Source organism: Strix uralensis, chromosome Z, assembly GCF_047716275.1.
Source record: "Strix uralensis isolate ZFMK-TIS-50842 chromosome Z, bStrUra1, whole genome shotgun sequence".
NCBI classification, from domain to species: domain Eukaryota; kingdom Metazoa; phylum Chordata; class Aves; order Strigiformes; family Strigidae; genus Strix; species Strix uralensis.
Genome location: NC_134012.1, coordinates 77,014,808 through 77,028,621, shown reverse-complemented (window position 1 = coordinate 77,028,621; position 13,814 = coordinate 77,014,808). Strand labels below are relative to the sequence as shown.

General features: G+C 39.2%; 1 protein-coding gene across 2 annotated transcripts in view; it reads left to right on the top strand.

Moving 5' to 3' along the window:
* The window catches only part of NTRK2 (neurotrophic receptor tyrosine kinase 2), a 209,081-nt gene extending 195,512 nt beyond the window's left edge, over positions 1-13,569 (top strand). For both annotated transcript variants that reach the window (XM_074855443.1, XM_074855448.1), the window contains 2 exons: positions 7,172-7,330; positions 8,212-13,569. In XM_074855443.1, coding sequence (XP_074711544.1) covers positions 7,172-7,330; positions 8,212-8,397 — 345 coding nt within the window. In that variant the 3' untranslated portion in view covers positions 8,398-13,569. The remainder of the gene's footprint in view (positions 1-7,171; positions 7,331-8,211) is intronic.
* The last annotated feature ends 245 nt before the right edge of the window (positions 13,570-13,814 follow it).

Genomic DNA, 13,814 nt, shown 5'->3' with positions numbered 1-13,814 from the left:
CATGACCGATAGAGCCAGACATGCTATGTTAACCTACAGTAAATTTGAAAAAAATGTGGTTTTCAGTAAAATAAATATGGGGAAAGGTTGTGATCTCTAGTACTTGAGAAGTAGCTTTCAGACCTGACATCAGTGTTGGAGATATCCTGGTGAACACAAACTGGCTTACGTGGAATCGTACTTGGCTTTCAGAGTCTGTCCTTGAGTAACTGCTACTTGTTGATATTGACTCTGCAGTTCAGCTATTATCTCATCACATTGCACCTCAAACCCCCTATTTAAAGAAGCAAACAGAAGTTAGGATTTCGGCTATGGTACAGACTTGTAGAGGTCAGTTTTCCAATGCATATTAAAGGTTATTTTTAAAACCTCCTTGGTCCTGGTAGCCCAGACTACTTGGGATTAATATAAAAGTGGAATTTGATATTTTGTAAACTGTTTGCTTTAAAAATCAGAAAGGCAATAGTTGTAGTTCATTAATATTGCATTGCAAAATTGTTTTGCTGTCAACTTGGACACATTAGATGATCATCCCAGAGCCTGTGAGAATTTTAACGTGAGTTATTCCAGCTGCTTGTCTGCTCGTACCTGATACCTCTCTTCATCCACTGGTACAACCTGCAGACACTCAGGTGTGGAAACAGTGGTAGGGTGCAGATGACATAGTGATGGCTTTTCGTAAAGCAAAACACAGGACTTCACATGAGCTTAATATTCTGAGTTGCAAGTCATGTTGCTGGGGTGATCATTAACTATGCTATGGCGTAACTTGATATGGCAAAGTGTTTTAGAAAGGAGAGGTCATCTGGTTCAACATGCCAAGTCTTCTCTAGCTTATAGGAATCCCATCTCGCTGCTTTCTCACCAAGGTCCTGAATTCACATCTTCAGAAATGAATCTAAATGTCCACTGAAATACACTGTTCAAGTTGTCTTTCCTTTCAGTTTACCACAGTACACCTCCCTTGCTTATCACTTAGATTATCATTTATTGTTTAACACCAGAAATGTTTCTCATTTTAAAGTAAAAAAACTTACATTTTAAAGGAATATACTTCTTTTTTTCATTCATACACACTTCATCCTGGGACACTGAAGATCCTATAATACACTGACTTCACAGTGCTGCAGATTTCTACTCAGTTAACTTTCCTTCTGTCCCTCTGATGATAGGGAACATTTCTGTTAATCAGAGATGTGAATCGTGTCACCTTCTTCATAGCACTCGTCTGATCTTACCTCCAGGGCACTTCATCTTCCTTTCTTGGAAGAGTAAGTGCTCTGTAATGCAGTAAGGACTACAGTTTATTAATTATCCTGTATATTTGGCTGACCCAATATGATATTGTGTTGTGCAAAACACAACAATAGATATACAGTTTCTATATCTTTTAAACTTAGCATTTGAAAAGATCTTTCGAAGATGCCAAACTGTAAGATACATTCAGTCATTCACATATTTTAATTCCATGTGGTAGCTCTCCTTCATTCCACCCTTTTGGCAGAATTGTTTCTAGCCCTCCATAAGCATTGCTGAGAAGTTTGATAAGAACTGCGTATTACAATGTGTGACCCATCTACATAAAAACATAGGAATAGCTTCTCCAATGGCTCTTCTATTCCAGGATCCTATTACTGTGAGTAACCAGTGCTTGCAGAATAGTGTGAAAACAGGTTAAGCATATATTATTTCCCTCATGTACTCTCTTAGCCTCCAGCACTCTGCAGAGCATCTTTCCTGGGCCAGAGATGGTATCTTTGTGTTTGATAGCCCTTGTCAGATTTTATCCTCCGTGAGTGTGTTTAATCACTTTTTTGATCCCAGGTAAGCCTTGGAGGTTGGCAGTATCTTGTGGCAATGAGTTCCACAAGCAACTGTACAGTATGTTATGGGGTGCCTCTTTTTGTTTGTTATGAACCTGACATTTACAAATTCAATTTGTTGTCTTCAGGTTCTCACGTTCTGTGTAACTCTGAGCAATTGGTCTTTATTCATCTCTTCTCCATACTGCTCATGGTTTCATAGAGACTAATGAGAGGAATTGTATCTCCTGCAACACAGAGTTGACGCACAGTATTGAACTGATGTTGCGCAACTGAAGAGAGAATTTACAGTGTAATAAATGTTGTTCTAGACATTGTTTTAGTCTTCTGGCAAGACCACTGTTAGAATTAAGAACTTTAGACATAAGCTCCTTTTGAATAGAGATGAACTAAAGCAGGGTTAAAAGTGAAAATGAAAGGACACCTCTTTAGCTATTGGTTAATAATCTGCCTTATTTCATAAATGGAATGGCATGGCTTGTTATGACTGTTAAAATAATATATTGCTTTTCTGCAAATAGACGTGGCAGGACTGATATTTTAAGAGGAGGCATTGACTTTGTCTGCAAGGCTAGGGCATGGAAGAAAGGAAAATAACAGTTATTGATTTTTTTCTTGTGCTGAGAGAAACATTTGCCAGCATTTTATGAGGGGGAAATATCCTGAGATGGGGAAACAAGTCAGAAGACCAAAACATAATAGTGAAAACTACCCTGAAATGCTGTAATCCTGCAAGTATACAGGATGCTTTTTTAGGAGGGGGTGAAGAAATTAATCAAAAAGTATAGCTTGGTTCCAGTTTGACAAACTAAGATCCAGTTGTGTTAAAGAGACTGAGTATACACTTGTCACATGACAGTTAGTTTAAGCATATGCTGAACTGTGTTGCTGCTTTCAAGACTACCACCCTGAATTGCAAAAGGTCTGAGCTCAGCAGGGCTCTGGAGAGATGCAACAGTCAAGCTAGACAGGGCATTGGGTAGGGTCAGGGCTGGAACCCATGGTCTAGTCATTCAGGTTCACTGAGCTCACAAAGTAAAAAGATTACTTTTATTCTGTTGGCAGAAAAAGCATCACTAGTCTTCAGAGAATATACAAAGCACTGTGACACATATTACTGCAATGGCACTCTGTGGGAGTCGTGGGAACCTGGGAACACTGAACGTAAATGAGGAAGTCTGTTTTCCAAGGCTATGCAATTGGTTGCTGTGCTTTTTACTGCATGAATTCAGAGTAATCGACTACTGAAAGCCAGAAATTGAAAAAAGTGGGGAAAGGGTTATGTAATACAGTGCCTGCAAAAGCTGGGGGTTGGATTTGACGTCCTCTCCAGGAGTGCTGGAGCCTCTGCAAATATGGCCACCAGTATTTAGCAGGAAGAGACTTTACTCCCTGTTCTGGCTAGTCCCTGTCCTGTCCTTTGGTCAGTGCCTGCATCACCCCACAGCATGGCTCTGGAGCCCCAAAGCCCTCTGTGGTACCGTCAGCATCACAGCCCCCAGTGCTGCTATGGTAAGAGTGGATTGCAGCTGGCATGCATTGCAAAAGTGTGTCCAGTTCATTCAGCCCTCCCTCTTCATGGTACAAATGCTGGTGTGAATTGATTGAGTGGTCATCTTAGCAACTTTATTTCTTGTGCCTTTCCAGCCTGTGGCTTGCGGCTTATCTGTGCAGCCCCACATACACTCTGTTTCTTCTGTTATCTCTGTAGGTTGCCTTCCCCCAGCTCCACCCACAGCCTCCTGTTCCCAGCAGGAGCACCAAGCTTCATTTTCTCATTCTTTGTAAGAGAGCTACCCATTTGCTCACAAATATTGGGCAACAGGGCTTTGGTTTCCCATGGCAGTTGGGCAGTAGAAGTTGAAACAGTGACCAGGGCAGGTTATGAACAGATGCATTTTTAATTGGCATAGGGAAATTGCAGTGATTGCCTACAACCTGAAGGTTGATGACAGTCAGCTGAGGGCTCTTCTCCTAGCAGTAATATTAATGTGCAAGAAGGCTGGGTTTGCACTGGATGGATGGATGGATGGATGGATGCATGGATGCATGGATGCATGGATGCATGGATGCATGCATGGATGCATGCATGGATGGATGAGTGCAGACTCTTGGGCAGCAAAAATCAACTTCCACAGAGTTACATACTAGGCCTGGTTTCCTTCTTAAAACCAAATTTCTGCATTAGACAAGACTCACCATTTCCTAGTGCTTGTGAAGGAGGATACAGAACATACAATGCCAGAAAGTGAACAAACTATCGAACTCTAGAGTTAGATGCCCGGCTTCAAGGCTAAGACATGGTGCTTGTACAGCAATCCTTGAAACTTGACGTTTGCAAATAGATGAAAACAATTTTCAAGGTCGGCTTATCTGGCACCTTTCAAAGTGCTAAATTCATTTAAAAGATGAGTGCTAAAAGTAGTGACAAGTGGAATGATGTATTGCTGAAAGTGCAACATTTCATATGTGGAACAGTATAGTGGTTTCCCCTGGCATTGCAGTCTCCTCCCTGTGGATAGTTTGCGCATTGCAAAAGCTAATTCACCAGGCTTTCTGGTTCAGATTCTAGCTCAATATTGGTAGTAAAAGCAACTAGTGAACGTAATACAAGGCTACTGCTGGGCTAGGGAGTCCATGCTTTCATAAACTGACAGTTGAAAGCAAGTACATAAGTTCCAAAAAGGATCTGCAGAAGTGCTATTCCACATAAAAATGAACCATCATAATGTAGCTGCTTTCAGGTAAGCATCAAGAAAATTTACCCTAATTTGTATCTACAAAATGGTCGTTTTTGCAGCATTTTTACAGCTACAGTATAGATTTTAAAGTGATAGCATATTAAGTTAAAACTGTAATTCTTTTAAACCTGTCATAACCTTAGCTAGACTGAATATAAAGGTGTTATTTACCTACAACAGTAATGTGCTTAGCACACAACCATTTTAGAATTATGTGTATCAAGCAGCACTGCAACAGTGTGCACAGCAGAGACTTTAAACTGCAGAATGCTAATGATATCTGAGACCTGTGTAATACTTGTGTTTCTTATTAAAGCATATGCAGAAGGCATCCTATTGAAGCACTCGGCACCTTTAAAGTTTGGTTGATGTAGTCATGTTGTTCTTCCTTGGTCCTTCTTGCAAAACACTCCTTAGCCTTGTTGAGAGTTTGGCAACAACAGTGAAAAGGCACTCCACCTCTCTTTACTGCTATTATGGCACAACTGTGGGTACTTGGACACTACAGTCCAAGAAGGATCAAAAGAAGCTCACAACTGACTGGCAGTTTGTTTCAGGCATCCTGCAAACAATGGTGCAGAGCCCCAGGCTTCAGTTCAAGAAAGCTCTGAAGCACATGCTTCATTTTAAGCGTATACCTAATGCAGCCCTTAATGCTTTTCTGAGCTGAGTGAGTGTTGACCCAGTAACCACTGTTCATTAATAGAAAAGGAAATGTGCATTTAGAAAAAGTGCCTTTGGCCAGGCCCTGACCCATGCTTTCAATGTGGCTGAACTGAAATCTGAGTTGAAACTGAAGGTGCTCTTGGACCACAGGTAGATGCTCAGCCTGCCACTGGTGATGCTCAGTGTTACACGGATATACTGTCTTCATTGCAATGCCATCTGGAAAGAAGAGGACCCTTTATAATATTTATTGATACTTTGAAGGCATTAAATATTATCTTCTCAAAGATGCTGAGGTGTTGGCAGTAACTTTGCCTAAAATGATTGATAGTGATAGAGATGGAGAGACCTCAGGACTTCTCAGTCCTGGACAAATACTCTGCCCCAGTGAAGTCTTTTACCTTCAGGGACAGAAATGGACACAGATCCGGGCAAGATGATGTGCAAAGAACACCAAAGAGCCCCATGTACTTACCTGTAAATTGAATTCTTGCTGTTAGTACTGATGAGTCAGTCTTGCTATGAGAGGCAGCTAGGTCTGTGTTGTTACAGATCAGTGCATTGAAGAGTCATTATTTGTGGCAATTTATCACTCTAGAGGTGTGTCATTCATTTTACTGAACGATACTGTAAACTCAGTATGGAGTCCTACCTCTGTGGTTCTGTAGCAAGGAACCATGGCAAAAGAAGATTTGGAGAGTGGGGTTTTATTAATTGTTTTTTCAAAATCTCTTGATGCAGGATGTGACAAATAAGAAAAACTAGAAACACGTACTTCATTGTTTATAGCTTTCATTAATTTTTAAAGAATGAGTCAAAGAAACTGCTGAAAAGAACCAGTAGCGGAGACTATATGATGAGCAGATCTAAGAGCCATTTTTAATATTTGATGAGACCAAAAACTTCTCATCAGTAACCATGTTTTAATTGGCACTTGCCCTTTGTCCGAGTGTATGTGGCTGCATGTTTTTAACTTTTCTGACTTTATAATGCAATACCTCTCAAGATGGGGGTAAAAGTGGTGGTTCAGATCTGTTTGGATGCCATGTCAGTTTAGGTTATGATTATGTGGGAAACTGAAGCTTTGTTTTCATCTCAGCATGTTCATGTGTTACTTTAAACTCTCCACATCGAGTGACTTCTCAGTCAAAGATGATTAAAAATACTGATGCACAGAGCCTTACAGCCTGTCTGCCTGCCCGAGGGGTAAACTGTAACATGTTCTAAGAGACTTTCAGAATGGCGTTCATTCAATGAAAGATCCCGTTCAATGTGAGCTGATTTGGATAGGAGTCCATGTCTTACAAGTTATTTATTATCGGGGAGTATATCCAAAGCGCTGATTTTTTTTAAAGCTGTGTAGGACTGGGTTGTTAATGTGGAACAAAATAATTTAATGCGTTAACTATGAAAATTATCAACAAAAAATAGCATTGCTTTAATTCACTCAAAATTAGGATATTAAACCATACAGATCCTGATCCTACCCTGTCATGAAGTAAGACCACTGTTTCTTCATGAATTTCAGTTGATATTGCTGAGTTTCTAGGAGAATCATCAGTGCAGATTTAATTTCATGAATCTTCTTTAGTTTCCCGAGTGTTAAAATGGGGAGTAAAACTGCCTAATTTGAAGTAGGTTGGTAAGCTAAATTAATTCATAATTTTATAGAGCTTCCTGTTCCTTGAGTATGGTGTGCGAAGCAAATGTTAAAGATGACTTTGAACTTCAGAAACAATGTTGTTGGAGATTCTGTTGAGAAACCTATCATGGTAGTGATTGTTGTTGAGGGACCATGAATCCCTAGTTCTTAAAAGCTCCTCAAAGTGAATGGTATCAGATGGGAGAAAAAGAAGCCATAGATTCTCCTTATTTAATGTCTTGATACTCTTGTGCAGGTCTGGAGGAATTATTTCTGACTCTTTCATTTGTTTTTCTCAGGTTGGAGGTCACACCATGCTGCCCATTCGTTGGATGCCTCCAGAGAGTATCATGTACAGGAAGTTCACCACAGAGAGTGATGTCTGGAGCCTAGGGGTTGTATTATGGGAAATATTTACCTATGGCAAACAGCCATGGTATCAGCTCTCAAACAACGAGGTGTGTGTAACACATTCTCAAATTGCATTGGGAAGGCTGGCACATTAACTGTTGGTGTAGCTTCTCTGGAGAAGGGATAGCAACAAATTTATTTAGTAAAGGCAAAACCCCTGATAGCAGGTATTTATGGTATTGTCATTAAAGTCATGGTTGAATTTCTTCCTTGTCACGCTTTTCTCCCCAGGGATGTAAGTTGTCTGAGCAGCGCTATACCAGTTTGAATTTAGCTTTTTCCTTTGTATAGGATCGCATCTGGTCTGGATATTGAGAAAGATCATGAAGCAATGAAAATGAGCTTAGCTAACTCCTGAACGGGCTTTGGGTGATTTCAATTCCATATCATACATGTCATTGTTGCAGAGTGGTTATCCAAAACCATTCTTGAATAGATTGAAGTAATCTTGAGATCTCTTGATTTCCAAGCAGTCTCAAGTAACCCTTTTCCAGAGATTAGCCACAATGATAAGGAGGGAGGGAGGGAGGGAGGGAGGGAGGGAGGGAGGGAGGGAGGGAGGGAGAGGTACTGATGCTCTGTGTGAGCAGCATGCAAACTTAGTCTCCTTCTGAGATGAGGTGAAGTTGATAGATGGGTAGAGAGAGGAGGTATGGGATTACTTCCTGGCTGTCATTCCCTCATGAGTGGAAGGGGCAATGTGGATGAACTTAACATCAGTGAAGTCACTGCTCCTTGACAACTTACATTACAGTGCTTTTCACAGATCGCTGCTCATGCGTCTACCTAGAAACGTAGCCCTTGGCAGAGTTGTCTGGGTGACTGCCACCAGTGAGGGTGCTGGGGCGATTAGCAGTTAACTCTTCCACGGATGACCCCCACGTAGTTGGCAAAGCTGTGCTGATCCTTTCCTTGTGCTTCCTTGTAGGTGATTGAGTGCATCACTCAGGGCCGAGTCCTGCAGCGACCTCGCACATGCCCCAAGGAAGTGTATGACTTGATGCTGGGCTGTTGGCAACGGGAGCCTCACATGAGGCTCAACATCAAAGAAATCCATTCCCTCCTCCAGAACTTGGCCAAGGCATCTCCAGTCTACTTGGATATTTTAGGCTAAAATCTCCGAGCATTTCTTCTTATGGGCTGTGGGAATGAATGTGTTCAACTGCCGCTGAACTCCATTAAAAATGTGTTCTTTGACAGTATTCATGACAAAGTTGCGGAGAAGTTTTCAAAGGGCAAGCAATGTGCACTTCTCCATCTGTAGACACAGTATTGACTTTTTAGACATTACTGAGATGTATCTCCTTTCTCTATCTCTCTCTTTCAGTTTCTATCATTTTTTTCTTCTCTCCTGTCTTTCTAATCAGTTTGGCTTCTGCATTATTGTAACTCTGCATAGACAAAGGCCTTAAAAACCTGATCTGTTATATCAGCAGACTCTTCAGTTTGCCCACCACAACTAACAATGCCTTGTTGTATTCATGCCTTTGATGTGGATGAAAAAAAGGGAAAAATATATTTGACTCGAACTTTGTGTTTTCTGCTGTACAGCTACTAGGAGTTTCTATGGATTCACCTCAATTTTTTTGCTTCGGCATGTGGGTGGAAAAAAAGAAGACTGGTGTTCTCTACATGAAGCATGTTCCTTGCAGAGATAAAGCCAGATGGAAAGAAGACAGTCTTGTGTGCTACACTGTCTGGAGGAATTAGGGGATCAGATGGCATCCAACCCCACAAAAAAACACTTAAATGATTTGACGGAAGGCAAGAGGGGGTTTAGCACTTTCCCTGAAGAGTCTTTCTGAGGATTAAAGGGATTGTTCAAGGAGGCGCTTTGCCAGCACCTTTCATTGCTAGATACAATTAAAAAGGAAAAAGATGCTGCCTGCACTGCACACAATTATGTTACAACATGATAGACTAAACACATGCCCTTATTTTGTCTTCTGGTAGGATGTTGTCATGCCACTGGTATAAAAATGTTCTCCAGCTAGTCTTTTTTTAATAAAGGCTGAAGCTAGGCTTATTAATGTACAGTATTAATTTCAGGATCATATGTTGAAACTAAGGGTTTTGATAAGATAGGACAAGCTATAGATGCCGGGGCATCTTATACTGTGCTTGTCCAGCAGTGTATTACTTGCTTCCTCAATCCTTTTTTTTAACCATGCAAGCAAAACTGTGCATGGTCTTTGTCGATTAATGCCCTTTGTGCAGAAACTATCACTCATCTTGTAGTACACCCTAGTAGGCATAGCGAACTCATAATGATACAACTATTTCATTAGAAGGGGCTAATGGAGGACATTAGCCATGTTAAAATGCCTTTACAATGTTACAGATACAATAGGCTGATATAACATGAATAACTTAAAGCACAGAGATCACTGGTTATGTTTGAGCCATAGCAGGGGATAGAGATCTCTAGAGAAAACAAATTACTCTGAGGTTATGGCTTACTATTCAGAGTGCAAAGACCCTGAGCTCAGCACCATGTTCGTATTGGTACTAGTGCTGTCATTACCAACATTCACTCTTTCGTAAATAATTTCTTTTTAGTGGGATTGACATTGTATATGTACAACATTTGCATGGCCACTGTGTTGATGACAGCTGCATGGGCATACCTGTTATTTTTCAAACCAGAAGTTGACAATTTCAAATTTAGAGTTAGGATTATTTTTAATATGAATTCTTACAAACGAAAACCTACCTTACCTATTCCTCAAGACTTTTGCCTCCCTCTGTGAGGGGGCGTTACTGCAAAAAAGTGATCTTTCTTTCCATTCTCTCTTTTTGTTATTTCTTACTGATATGAGCCTGATCAAAATAGTCCTTCATCTTTGTGTTGGGGATATTTTATTTAATAAATTAAGCATTTTATTTTTGTAAGTATTCCCATAGCACAATTAATATATAATTTGCTCACATATATTATTTATTGAGGCACTTTAGGTTTTTCTTTCAGAAGCTTTTAGAGCTAGCTCATAAAGATTCTGAACATTTTCAGAAGAAAACAGTTCACTGGACACTGATCAAGTTTTACCCTTCTCAATGTCACTGAAAAGGCACCATTACAAATAAACATGACAGTGTAACTATAAAGCCATACTCAGTATTTCTGTAATAAACTAGATGTTATTTCTTAACCACTACTAAACTGGAAACAACACAAAAAGCCAGAGGAAGATTCCTACAAAGTGGGCCTTAAAATTTTATCTAGACTGGTTTGGAAATTCACACAGCAAGCTAAAGACTGAGCATCCAGTGAAACCCATTCTCTTGAAAATCTAAATGTTGTGTTTTAAAGGAATTTGAAATTTTCAAAATAACAGTGGTGGAAAAGAAAGGTGTCAGAGTCCGCTCTTACTGCGCAGTGGGGAGGAGGCTGCAGGTGGTGGAGGGGGGTGCTAAATTTCTACTTGCTGTATTCTGTCTTAGTTTCTTATGAGCTGAAGAAAAAGGCATCTGAGATGCTGCTTCTTTTTGAAAGCAGGCTCCGGCCTGAAAGCAAGTTTTGCAAGCTCTGAAAGAACGTATACCAAAAATAACCACAAAACCCTGAAAATGTATGTAGTGGCATCTTCTTTTTGATTTACTAGTGAGACTATAAGAGTAATTTCAGAGAATAAATAGTGTTGCAATGCATTGTGCAATAACATAACAGTATGTTAAACTTCTAATGGACCAAATGTTCTACAGAGCCACTGGTATGGATAACCTTGACCTATATCATTAATGTTCTTGATAGTGCATAACATCTATAATCACAGTAGGCAAGCTATAAACTGTAGCTATACATAGTTTGTGTTTGTTCATGGAAAGGTGGGTAAGTGTAGCAGAATGAGCAGAGAAGAGAAAGAAATATGTTCAAATCACAATGAAGGGTGAGTATATGTGCATATTCATCATGCTTGCACTGTCAGCTAAATCTTATACACTGAGTAAATATGACAATCAGGCTCATTTAAAAAGTCTTTCTGGACTGTGCTATGAACTGATCATATATATAATATATATTATATATGTGTGTTTGCATATGGCATATATATATACACACACATAGCATATACATGTATGCCTATGTCTGTTGTATTTTATTTATATATGTGCAGACATGCATGCACATTATGTATGGGCTGTGTGTATATGTATAAATTTACATACACCTACGTTATTACAAGTGATGATTAGAGTGCTATTAATAAATTGATAAAGTCTGCTGAGTAACCAGAATAATCTTTTTTTCCTTTGATAATTCTTTTCCTATGTTTGTAAGATTCAACATTTTAACTGATGTGCAGCAGAGGCAGTGCTAGAATGCCAGAGATAAAACAATAAGCACTTTTCTTCCCCAGATGATTACATAAAAACATTTCTTCCACTCCCATCTCACTTGTTGATTTCTCACAATTAAATGAACAGACAGGCTTCCAAGCTTGGAAAACAGAGTTTGCATTACTGCCATTTCTGGATTTGTGCTATTGTTGTTTTAGTGTCCTAGAATAACAGTGCAGCTCCATTAGGATTTTATACTCCTCTGCAGTAACGAAATAATTTCAAGGATGAGCTGGTATATTCAGACTACAACACGACTTGTAGGAAAATGAGAATGCCAAAATTCAGCAGTAATAATAGCAGCATTCGCCACACTCTGTCCATCACCCTCAATAGATCTGCAGAACTCAGAACTGGCCGTGGAGAACAGAAACTTGTAAAGCAACAACCCCCCATGATGCATGATGGAGTGTACCCTTTTAAAAGGACTTTATTCATTTTTGATTTGTAAACCAATATATCTATATATTGTCTACAGTTTAATAAGTAACTGCCTATTTTATCTAATTTTCTTTCCTTTTTTCATCCTCTCTTGCTATTTCTTTATTGCTTTCCTGGATTCTCTTTTCCCTTCTTTCCTTTTCTCCTTCTTTCCTTCTTTCCTCTTCCTTTCTCTTTCCCTCTCTTTCTGTCTCTCTCTGTATCCTTCCCTACCTTTCTGAGAGATTGTTTTTGTTGTGGTTGATGTAGACTTTTACAAAACACTTTAAAAAGAAATTAAATAACCCAATAAAATTATTAGGTCACTGGATGACTATGGTACAATGCGTATGTGTTAGAACAAGTCTGTGTCTGGGTTGTTGCAGCTTGTAACTGAATTTCAAATACTAATGTAAAATGTGAGGGAGGGGAGTGGGGAGGGACTGGGGATCAGGGTTACTAATCAAAGATGAAGGTTTTGATAGCACAGGAAGTTGTATTTGTTGTGAGGGCTGGGATGAACCACTGCTGCTTCGAATCAAGAGGTCCTTCAGAGCCTTAGTTAAAACACCTTTGTTTGGGTGGGGCAGGGGTATATGCTACATTCATCACAAACATGAAGAAAAAAAAAAGTCTACATGTTGCAAGGAAAACACTGTGAATTTCACAATAGCAACGAAGTGACTATTTTACCATCTTTTAAACATACGTCTCAGGAGAAGAAATGGGATATGATGGGTATGTTATTTTTCCGTCTATGCATTCTAGACCAGGTCTGTGGGGGTTTTTTGTTTGCTTGTAGAAGGTTCTGAGTGATGACCGGCTGGTATTTTATAAACACTGAATACTTTGGGCAAGGATAATAGAAGCTGCTAGTAGTGAGGCCATTTGATTGCAATATGTGAGAAAACAGAGATCAAATAGAATCTTTCCAGAGGCCTATATCTTGCAGCTTGTATGTATCTTTCTGTAACTTAAAGAAAAGCAGCTAAGAATGTTTTGTATACAGGTAATTTAATTCAACATTGATGTTTAATTGAATCACCAATAGAGAATCAGTTAATTATGAAATATTTGTCCCAGCCCTGCTCTCCACCTATACTTTATGTATATATATTTCTAGATACCGCTCTCTTTGTCACTTAAGGTAAAGAGGAAGATATCTACATATAAATATAAATCTCTATATTGTCACCAAACTGTGACCTGGTGTGTAGAGCTATCTTTCTTCTTTCTTTTTTCTTATTCTTTTTTTTTAATGTGATGTCTCTGTGTAGTGGTTCTTGTTTTGCAGTTTGTTATAACAAGCCATTGCTTTAAAACTTTCATTGCATCTTGGCTGATTTCAAGGTGATGCCTAGGTATCAGTGTTAAAAGTTTTTGTTTGTGAATCATGTGACCGGCTTCTCTCAACATGACATGGAAAGTCTCTTGTATTACAGTGTATTTAATAAAAATTATGTCTTACAATAAACAATGTCATCCAAAAGTCAGATAAAATGATTACTTTAAAAAAGCTAAAGATTTCATGAAATGTTGTGTGCTATTTTGTTTGAATGCTTTTGTTTACCTCCATTCTTTTTGAAAAGAATGAAATTAAGGAGCAGTTTTGTACACTTACAAACATGACATATTTGCACTCTAAAACTGTAAATAAAAAACAGGTCCCTGAACTCATAGCTGATGAAAGAAGAGACCTATAGTAATAGGGCAAAGAAATATCCAATCTGAGTGTGATGACAGACTCTTTATTCTTCGTTTTCCAAATGAATA